The sequence below is a fragment of the Aedes albopictus genome, unplaced genomic scaffold (assembly GCF_035046485.1).
Source record: "Aedes albopictus strain Foshan unplaced genomic scaffold, AalbF5 HiC_scaffold_603, whole genome shotgun sequence".
NCBI lineage: Eukaryota > Metazoa > Arthropoda > Insecta > Diptera > Culicidae > Aedes > Aedes albopictus.
This window is the reverse complement of record NW_026917425.1, coordinates 1-11,438: the sequence shown is the minus strand read 5'-3', so window position 1 is coordinate 11,438 and position 11,438 is coordinate 1. Positions and strand designations below refer to the sequence as shown.

General features: G+C 47.7%; 2 protein-coding genes across 2 annotated transcripts; both read left to right on the top strand.

Moving 5' to 3' along the window:
• Nucleotides 1-711: 711 nt before the first annotated feature.
• Nucleotides 712-2,873, top strand: LOC134284715 (uncharacterized; the record flags this gene model as incomplete). Its single annotated transcript, XM_062843877.1, is given in 1 exon segment — nt 712-2,873. A coding segment is annotated over 1 exon segment (1,437 nt), but the record flags the coding sequence as incomplete, so codon positions are not given.
• A 2,707-nt stretch (nt 2,874-5,580) lies between these two features.
• On the top strand, nt 5,581-11,169 carry LOC134284714 (uncharacterized; the record flags this gene model as incomplete). Its single annotated transcript, XM_062843876.1, has 3 exons — nt 5,581-6,970; nt 7,152-10,134; nt 10,408-11,169. Coding segments are annotated over exons 1-3 (5,135 nt in total), but the record flags the coding sequence as incomplete, so codon positions are not given.
• Nucleotides 11,170-11,438: the final 269 nt, after the last annotated feature.

Below are 11,438 nucleotides of genomic sequence, written 5' to 3'. Positions count from 1 at the left end.
CCTTAAAAGTAACTATTGCAGAACCACCTGGGATGATCAGATCTGCTATGCAGAAATGCCTGGACGAGGGAGCCTTCCCAGAGAATTGGAAGTAGCAGAGCCTGGCCCTATTGCCAAAGGCGGGACCCCACTAGAAGATTCGTCGGCATATAGACCAATTGACACGGCGGGGAAGGTGCTCGAGAGGATCAGCCTCAATAAACTGTTGAGGAGTATCGAAGGTGTAGATGGTCTCTTGAATGACTTACGGAAGGGTATATTGACGGCGAACGCTATCTTGTTGGTTACAAAGACTGCCAAGATTGCTCTCCACCGTAAGAGGAGGAATTGACTCGATCGCAGTTTTGGAGGAGTGGATGAGCTCCAGGAGACTGGAACTAGCTCACCACAAAACTGAGGTGGAGGCAACAACCGAGAGTCATTATCAACGTACGTCTGACAAACTGCGTGCCTACACTGCTGTTTCTTCTAGCCTAGTGTAAACGTTTCGTTTATTCAGAGTGCAGCAAGAAATCCAGCAAAAAAGTATGTCTAAATCTGAAGCTTACATTTGGTTTATGTATCGTCGTTCATAAGCTGACAAGTTAACCATGGCCTAAATTGCTAAACATTTCGATTACAGCATCTATTCCAAGCAGGTAGAAAACCTTAAATCCCAACTCTGAAGCTCGCATCTCATAATGGTTTTACCTGCGAACCAGTTTCTACGTTTTAGTGCGCATGTATAATTATCTATTCATACCCTCCTAGAGAGATCGTACACCCTCGAAATCAAATTAATCTCCAAATTCTCTTTCTCCTGTATATTTCCAGGCCACCAGATCGTTCGCCATCGGAACATAATCCATCACATGGGATCAACCCCCGAACATAGTAGTGTTGTATCAACCCGATACCCTCCAGTTCATCGGTAGCAATAGCAGTGAGTCTGTGGCCCTCCGCTGGTAGCCTCAAGTGAAGTGAATCGTCGCCGTCTAAACCAGATTAAATCCGAGAGGCGACAACGTCAAGTGAAATTATATTGCACAAGTGCGCGCGCGAGAAGAGCTCACGAACGTGCTGAGCCGGCTTTTTTCTGGTTTGGTGCAAACCGGCGTCCCAGTTCTCCCCCTTTTGATGATTGGATGTGTGTTCGTAGTGATTTGAGTGCGGTCCGATGAGAAGAAGAATAATAACAGCAGGAAGAGTAGCCGCAAGTGTATGATCGTTTTGGCTTCGAGCCGGTCAGTTGAGAAGAGGCAAAGTAAAAGTGAAATATAAAACTCGCCCATCCAAGTGTGGTAGATTGTCGTCGTCGCACATTGTTGTTTTTGGACGGACGGGTGAGGCGCAAGAAAACGAAAACGAAGAGGATTACGCCGGCTGTAGTTGGTGTGTGTTATGTGAGTTGCTGCATTTTGCTCTTGTTTGTTTCGGGGGTGTATCCGTATGCGTGAATGGGACTGGCTGGCGCATCGACGACAGCGTTAATCCAAAGTCCCAATGAGGAGATGGCTCCAGCTCTTACCGAGCCGTTGAGTCAAAGTAAACTCTCGTCGTCGGCAACGGAATTGGATACCATAAGCAGCGGTCAACAGGAAGTTCCCAGCAGTGCCAGTACGGATTCCGGGGCCGGCACGGCATCATCGACAAATCCTAGTGAAACGGACGTATCGTTGAGAGACACCACAACGTCTTCTTCCGGATTAGATCACGGAACGGTGGACGACATACAGAACAATAATAGTAGCGGTGGACAGCTTTTGAAGATTGATCCAGAAGCTGGGAAGGATCTCATCGAGCTTGCCCTAGAGCAGCTCCATAGAGATGTGAGCGAAGAGGGTACGGCGGTGGCAGCTGCTGACGGAGCTAGTGGAAGCGCTGAACCCGATGATGCATTTATAACTCAGGCTGTGATTGAGCAGATGGCCAGTGAACAGGTGGGGTCCGCAGACCCCCAATCAGACCTACAGCAGCTAGATTCCCAGTCGTCACTCGTGTCCAGTTCCAGTACTGCGATGGGTTTGCAAAAGGATTATCTGAAAGACAACCCAGACATGGAGCAAATGCTGGGCGAGTTGGCATCCACGTCGGACATGGAGCTCCTACAGGTTTTCAAAAGTCTGGAGGGCAATCCGACTGGAGACGGTTTGTGTGCCGAGTTAGCCGGAGGTTTATCGCTCTTCAATGATGTAGACGTCGGAAACATCTACGAGGAAGTCGCCCAGGCAGCGACGCCCAACAAAGATCGCGAACGGCTGGAGATGCATGCCGATATCGTGAAGCGACAGGCCCAAATGCAGCGCAAGTACGACTTCCTAATCCGACGTCTCAACAAACTACAAGCGCGATACATGGGCCAGCACGTAAGCGAAGAAATAGCCGGCCTCTTTGAGTACTCCCAACGGTACTGGAAGAAGAAAGACAAGGAACATACCAAAGGCATCAACACGGCGGTGGGATCTTCATCCACCTCCCCCACTCCTCTCATTCCCGACCTGATCCCCTATCAACCTCCGCCGCCGTCGTTCGCCGAGAAAGCGAAACCCATTTCGGCCAATGCGATGAAAACGTTCGTCAAGCGGCTGGAAGGCATAGCCACCACCCAGTGCTCGACCCAAACCAAGCGGATCTACGGCAATCGGTACTTCCAAGGAACCGCCAGCTGTCCACCGGATGCGATGGCCGCGTCCACCACCTCCTACACGACCCTCTCGACGACCATTCCCAAGTACGAGGATCTGACGATCGATCAGCTGGAGCAGACGGCCGGCTTGCTGCACTCGGAACTGAAACAGGTGCAAACGACGATCGATTCGGAAGCGACGGCCAGCAGTTCCGGAGGGGAATCCGCCGACGAGATGCTGATGTACAACAACATGAACCAGCAGCCGCTGGGAATGTGAGTATTGTGATTGTTTATATTATTTTCATTTTTTTCAAGATGAGAATGCATTCAACAGTGAACTGTGTTACAAGGTTTCAAATTTTCTTCGGAACGTTTTTTTTTTCACAAAATCCATAAATTTATTCGTAACTTTTACACGAAAGTACTGAAAATATTAATGGAAGCTTATTGTGAAATCGCCTGCAATATTGCTGCAATTTTTAGAGGGGTTTGAGGCAAAGTACGACGAGAAGTTTCTGTGAATGATTACTTTTTTTTTTTTTTTTTTTAATAATCTTTATTAGTATCTACATCAATTTTTACATTCTTCAACTTAATCTAGGTGTTCTGTGTATTATAACACACTATCATCCTAATTTGGTGAAATAAATTTAAACTATTATCAATACTAATTAATAACATATTACATTTCATTTGCTGTAGCAGTTAAGATTTTTTGCAGGCTTTATTTTTCACCTGCGTGTCAGAAATACATTTTATCAGAAGAAATATACGCCGGTACCTATTCTAAATTCCGAAACCAATACCGAGTAAATTCCTGGAGATAAATATTGGGAAGGACTTCAGAGAGAATTTCCAGTTGGGGAATTCCCAATGGTACTCCAGGAGGAATTGTTGGAGAAAGTTGTGAATAATTTTTCAAAATTATCTTAGTCAGAATACCCTTTAAATTACAAGGGGGATTTTGGCAGAATTCTCAAGAAAAGTCCTACACACTTAGTTTTGAGCTCGGCTAATTTTCATTCTTTTGCCAAGATCTGCACAGCCGAATGCTCGACAGCCTAAATTTAACTGAAATGTCGGCAAAAAACAATTTTATTCATAGAAACACCTATGGGTGTCACTGGCATCAAACTTTAAACATCACGTGTTTAGCCGAGGTTCAGCAAATGAACTTTAACCGAGATTTGGGCAGCCGATCTTCGCATTCTGTTTTAACCGTTATGTGGCCGGCAAACTTTTTGCTTTTTTCTACACCGTGTATTTTAATTGGGTGCTGGGTACCCGGGTACCCTGCCAGCCACATAAGGGTTAAGTGTGATTTGTTATCATTGTTATGGATTATCGGAATGCTTGGAGGAACTCTCAAAGGCCAGAGTTTTCTCAGAGGAACTCAAACAATATTTCCCACAAGCATTCCTGAGGCAACTCCTGGGTAAATTTCTTGACAAATGCTCGGAGCACTCCTGGAGAAATTTACGGAAAAAAACTTTCTAAGGAATTCTCAGAGGAACTTCTAGAGAAATGCCCGTATAAACTCCTGGAGAATCAGAAGGATTTCTCACATAATTCTCGGAAGAACTTTTTTTTATGGAATTCTCGACAATCTGACACCTTCATGCACATTGCACACAACAGAGACGTGTAGAGGTTCATCTAATTACATTCGACGGAGATTTGGATTGTGAAAAGGAACAAACCATGTGCATTAGTGAAATCGAGTTCAGTTCCAAGTGTTACAACCCCTCAAGTTGTGTCGCTCCTAGCTACTCAACTGACCGTACCTCATGCACCGGTATGGTCGCGCGCCGATGGATGAGAGATGACAGGAGAAGAATAGAGGGCAAATAATGAGAGCGATAGGGAATTCCACTTTGTTGACAACAAACCGCAAAGTCATTGAAGAAGCAAGCAGTGAATTTTTCCATACTTAGTTTCTTATTATATTATTACTATAAATAATTCTTAAATCTAATATAACGACTAAAGTAAGGTAGTGAAATTGATCTTAAAACTAGAAATGCTTAATACTAAATGAATTTCTATAGTTTCATGCGACAACGACTTTGGACAAATACTTAAACTAAAGCTAACCTAAACATACACGTTAGCCTGAAGGTAAATAGATTAAAATGTGGAAAATAGAAATAAATACTTACTTAACATACATGTAAACAGACCTCACATCGCTAGTCAGGGACGTTCGACTTGAGAAGGACAAAAGGACGAAGATTGACTAAACGTAAGTAACGAAAAAAAAGTACTTTAAACACAATGTTGAATTACCTTAAACCTACATGCAGGATATTAAAATATCTACTAAAATACGGATATTGCAAATCTCGGAAACCTCCCTTTCTTCGCCACCGAAACCCAACAACTTTTAATATCGTTTACCGGAGGAGGTGGAAGATGTCCAATCCGGTCAAGCAAAATACCCCTACGACCAGCAGAGGTACTGAAGGTAAGAAGAAGCCCGAAAAGACACGTCCCTCTCGAAAGCAAAAATCAAATAAAGACCCCCCCATCGACCCCCTACGCGACCCTAAAGCTAAGAAAAACACGTCTGTCGGTTCCCGATCGCGCGCGGGTGACAATAAATCACCAGTATCTTCCCGGATTCGAGCTTCCAAAAAACACTGTGTTATGTGCGCGGGTGTAGAAGATGGTGAGTTAGTTCGGTGTAAAACTTGTGGCTGTCGGTACCATGTCAGCTGTGCAGGAGTTTCCCAGGACGTTGCGGATTGCGACTGGAGTTGCTTGAAATGCGAAACCGCGAAAGTACACCAGGATAAGCAGAAGACGTCCAAGAAGAAGACCACCAATGCAGAGCAGCCGACGAAGCCGATTAGGAGAAGTTCTAAGAGGATGGATTCTGGTAAACCAAATAAATCGGTGAAGGATTCAACCTCTAAGGATCGCCGACAGAAACCAAAAGCTTCTGCCCCGCAATATCAGCGAACGTGGATGCTATGTTGGTCGCTGAAATCGACAAGTTGGCAAACGTCTCGACGAAAGCGAAGTCTATAGTGTCCAATTCATCGTGCAAATCGGCACTATCGCTGAAGCTGCAGATGCAGAAAGTGTTGGCCGAAGAAACGTTGATGCTTGAGGAGATGAAGCGACGACGGGAGTTCATGAAGAAAAAGTTCGAGCTGATGGAGGAAATTGCTGAGGTACAAAGCTGTCCAGTACCAGGGGCCCGAACAACAGATCCTTTAACGAAGGTGAAAGGTTGGCTCCAGAAGCAGCGTCAAGCCGAAAATGAATCAGTAGCGGCGGATGACGATGAGCACGATAGCGACGATGATACGGAGGACAACATGGACGACGACGAGGATGACGACGCCGGAGATACCGAATCAAGCTCGGAGTATGCGGCCGACGAAGAAGGTGACAACTCGTCGGGCGAAACGGAACCGGAAAGCGTCGATAGCGAAGACGGTTCTAGCTCAGCAGACGAGTCATACAACGAGCGAGGTGATGAACACCATGAGGAAAGATTTTCTCCTAGGGAACGTTCAACTCCGGTACAAGTAAGGACTTCCAGAACGTCAAATCGGGTGAAGCATTCCCGGTCAAGTGCCACGCTTTCCCGCGACCAGATTGCGGCACGTCAGGTTGTGCCATGTGATCTCCCGAAGTTTGGCGGCAGCCCAGAGGAATGGCCGATGTTCATATCGACATTCGAAAGTACGACGAGAATGTGTGGCTACAAGGACGAGGAGAATATGATCCGCCTTCGAAACTGTTTAAAAGACGAAGCGTTTGCCTCTGTGCGGAGCTTTCTGATGCATCCGTCGATGGTATCGAAAGCGATTAGCGTCCTGAAACTTAGGTTTGGTCAACCGCATATGATCATCAGTACGTTGCGCGAGAAGGTGCTAGCTACGCCACCGATTAGAACTGATTCGATCGAAAAGCTAGTAGACTATGCACTTGCCGTACAGAACTTGTGTTCGACTATCGATGCTTGTGGGCGGAAGGAGTATATGCGTGATGCGACTCTGATGCAAGAACTCGTTTGCAAGCTTCCCTCCGCTATTAAACTGGATTGGGCGAGGCACAGCAAAACACTAGCGAAGGTGACCCTATCAACCTTCTCCGATTGGATTTTCTCGATTGCGGAAGATGCAAGCATCGTAGCAAACCCTCGAAAGTCCCACAGCTACGAGCAGGAGCCACGCAATAAGCGCCAAGGAAAGGTTTTCGTCAACACTCACGTTGAATCTTCTCCATCGGTAGCGGGTGGCCAGAAGGTTACTGGCAATCGGCCGAACGTCGTTTCTAGCGGCAAAACCTCGATGGAAGGACCGACCATATGCCCTACTTGCAAGGGCAGCTGTCGAACTGCAGCGAAGTGTAAGCGTTTCCTCGATCTCTCATATGAAGCAAAATGGGCAGCCGTTCGCGAGCTCAGAATATGCCGTCGTTGCCTACGACAGCATGGAGGTAACTGCAACAGCAAGCCGTGTGGAGTCAACGGGTGTACACTGTACATTCAAGCATAATTCGCTTTTGCACAAGAGCCTCGTTGCACCAGGTGAAGTCACAGGCAGCCCGGGTAGCCCTAACCCGGCCAAGGCGAATGAAGAACGCAGTATCAACACACACCGCGTCGAAACTGGCCTAGAACTGTTCCGGTACATCCCTGTAACGTTGTTTGGGCCGACGAAACAAGTGGAGTGCTACGCTTTTCTTGATGATGGATCCGAGCTGACGTTGTTGGATGAGCAGATCGCCAAGGATTTGGATTTGATCGGTGGTGCGAAGCCGTTGTGTTTGAAGTGGACTGGAGGAACTCACCGCTTCGAGGAGAAGTCAAGATGTGTGGACATCGGAATTTCCGGATCGGCGGGAAGAAAGTTTGAGCTAAGCGGAGTGCGGACGGTTGAAGCGCTTGAGCTACCATATCAAAGCTTGAACGTCGAGGTACTTCAGGAGAAGTATGAGCATCTGCGCAGTATCCCAGTGGAGTCGTATAATCGTGTCCAACCAAGGATCCTAATAGGAGTCAAGCATGCCAATGTTTCGTTGGTAAGACGGTGCCGAGAGGGAAAGGAAGGCGAGCCCATCGCCGTGAAGACCCATCTGGGGTGGACGATCTTCGGAGGTTGGTCGAAGCAAGAATCGAGCAACGGCGGGAGCCATATCTATCACATTTGTGCGTGCAACCTACAGAACGATGAGCAACTGCACCTGGCAGTGAAGCAGTACTTCAGCCTGGATAGCCTGGGAATCATGATGCCAGTTGCGGCCTCAGTATCTAAAGACGACGAGAGGGCCTTGATGTTGCTCAGCTCGCTCACGCAGGTCACCGGTAATAGATACCAAACCAGACTGCTCTGGCGTTTCGATAATATTCGCCTTCCAGACAGCCGGCCAATGGCCTTACAGCGGCTCAAGTGTCTAGAAAGGCGTCTAGCCAAAAATGCCGATCTGAAGCTTGCCTACAATGGGAAACTAGCAGAATACGAAACGAAAGGGTATATTAGGAAGGTAACCCAGAAGGAGATAGAGCAAAACAAAGGTCACTCTTGGTACCTTCCCACGTTTCCGGTTATAAATCCCAACAAGCCAGGAAAGAACCGTATTGTATGGGATGCAGCAGCAACCGCACATGGAGTAAGTCTCAACTCTATGCTGCTTACTGGTCCAGACTTGTTAAGCTCGTTGGTGGCCGTCCTGAACCAATTTCGGGAAAACCGCATAGGCATTTGTGGAGACATTCGCGAAATGTTTCTCCAGATCGGAATACGTCGAGAGGACCAGTTCTACCAGCTGTTTCTATGGAACGACAACGTGAATCAGGAAGAACCCAGCACGTACGTTGTCCCCGTAATGATCTTTGGGGCCCGGTCATCGCCAACTACAGCGCAATTCGTTAAAAACCAGAATGCTCAGAGGTTCCGTGCCGAGTTCCCCGTAGCAGTTGAAGTCATTGAAAAAAAGCACTATGTGGACGACATGCTTGCCAGCACCGAAACGGAAGATGAAGCCATCGACCTGGCAAAGTCGGTGAAACACGTTCATGCTCAAGGCGGCTTTGATATAAGGAACTGGGTATCTAATTCCGCCAAAGTTTTGAATGCGCTGAACGAAAGCCCGACGAGTGAGAAGTCCCTAAACATTGCAGCCGACATTGCGACGGAGAAAGTCTTGGGAATGTGGTGGAACACCTCAACCGACTGCTTCACCTTTAAGATCTGCTGGACCAGGTTTGACGCAGTATTGTTTGACGGAAGCAGAGCGCCTACCAAACGTGAACTTCTTCGGATCCTGATGAGTATCTTTGATCCGTTGGGACTCATTTCGCAATTCCTAATGATCCTCAAGGTTACACTCCAAGAAGTATGGCGTAAGGGACTGAAATGGGACGACCAGATAGAAGGCAAGCAGCTCGACGATTGGCAGACGTGGACAAAATTGCTACCGAAGCTGGAGGAACTCCAAATACCTCGATGCTACCGCCAGATCACAACAACTGGAGCCCAGATTCAAATGCACACATTCGTGGACGCTGGAGATAAAGGGATGGCTGCAGTCGTGTATCTACGGTTCGAAGAAAATGGAATCATCGAATGCGCTTTAGTCGGGGCGAAAACACGGGTTGCACCATTGAAGTACCTGTCAACGCCGCGTTCGGAACTCCAGGCTGCTGTCATCGGAGCGAGATTATCCAACAGTACTATGAAGTCATTGTCTCTTTCAGTGTCGCAGCGCTTCTTCTGGTGTTACTCACGTAACGTACTGTGCTGGTTACGTTCCGATCACCGTCGTTACAGCCAGTATGTTGCGGCGAGAACGAGTGAAATTCTAGACACTACGGAAGTTAACGAATGGAACTGGATCAAATCGGAGTGGGACGTAGCAGATGATGGCACGAAATGGACCGGGCAGGAGCAGATGAAGTCCGACGATCGTTGGTTTCTAGGGCCGGCATTTTTGCAGAAAGCGGAGCGAGATTGGCCAGTTATCCCGTACAACCAAGAAACTACGACCGAAGAGCTTCGTACCAGTGTTCTGGTGCACAGGAAAGTTCGGGATCCAGTGGTTGTGGCTAGTGACTACTCTAGCTGGAATCGTCTGCTAAAAGTTACGGCATATGTACAGCGATTCGTTTACAATCTACAAGCGAAACGACAGGGATTAGTTTCACATCAAGGACCATTGTCTAGTGAAGAATTGCGACAGGCTCAGCTGTACCATTTTCGGCAGGCGCAACAAGAGGTGTATCACGAAGAGATATTGGTGCTGAAGGAGGGGTCGAAAAATGGAGAGAACGTGCGGAAGCAATGGCAACAATACAGTCGCAGCCAGATCTACAAGATGAGCCCATTCGTGGACGAAGACGGAGTTTTGCGAATGAACAGCCGAGCTGCGAAGTGCTCTTTCCTGTTTCCGGACGAAAAATTCCCGATAATACTTCCGGACAACCATCCGGTCACCAAAATTCTCCTAGTGGATTTCCATGAGAGGTACCATCATCGCAATTATGCTACTGTGGCCAACGAGGTGCGTAGACGGTACTGTATTCCACGACTTCGTCAAACACTTCGCAAGATGCGATGTGGTTGTCAATGGTGTCGGAACCGGGATGCGAAACCTGCACCACCAGAGATGGCAGAACTTCCTTCGGCGAGAATGGCTGCCTTCACCAGGCCATTTTCCCATGTAGGCGTAGATTTCTTTGGGCCTATTGAAATCTTAGTGGGGCGAAGGGTCGAGAAGCGTTGGGGGGTCTTATTGACGTGTCTAACTGTCCGGGCTCTTCATATTGAGGTTGCTAACTCCCTTAGCACCAGCTCATGCATGATGGCGTTGAACAATTTCATCGCTCGTCGAGGCACACCAGTGTGCTTTTACTCCGATAGAGGGACGAATTTCGTCGGCGCGTCCAAAGAGCTTCGTGACGCTCTGAAGGCGATTGATAAGCACGAAATGTCGAAGGAGTTCACAACACCAGCTACGTCTTGGCCGTTCAACCCACCATCCAGCCCACACATGGGCGGTAGCTGGGAGAGGTTGATTCAATCGGTAAAGCGGAACTTGACGGAAGTGCTGAAGTGTAGGCGATCAACGGATGAGGAACTACGCAGTGCGTTGACACAGATCGAATCTGTTCTCAACAGTCGCCCACTTACTGATGTTCCCGTGGACAATGAGTCGGAACCGGCTCTGACTCCCAACCATTTTTTATTGGGGTCATCGGATGGCTCCAAACCCCTGACACTATTCGATGACAGCGTTCAAGCTGTGCGACGGGGATGGCAGGTGTCCCAAATGATGGCGAATCTTTTTTGGAGACGTTGGCTTCGGAATTATTTACCCGAAATCACTAAGCGAACCAAGTGGTTTAAGAAGGTAAAGCCCATAGCCGTGGGGGATATCGTCGTGATTGTGGACCCGGAGTTACCACGGAACTGCTGGCCTAAGGGCCGAGTAATCGGTACAGTAGAAAAAGGAAGTCAGGTACGTAGAGCAACTGTTCAAACTAGCAAGGGAGTGTACGAGCGACCAGCGGTCAAGCTGGCGGTCCTTGATATCTGGAGCGAAAATAGGTAGGCCAAATCCTGGAGTTGGCATACCGGGGGGGAGTGTTACAACCCCTCAAGTTGTGTCGCTCCTAGCTACTCAACTGACCGTACCTCATGCACCGGTATGGTCGCGCGCCGATGGATGAGAGATGACAGGAGAAGAATAGAGGGCAAATAATGAGAGCGATAGGGAATTCCACTTTGTTGACAACAAACCGCAAAGTCATTGAAGAAGCAAGCAGTGAATTTTTCCATACTTAGTTTCTTATTATATTATTACTATAAATAATTCT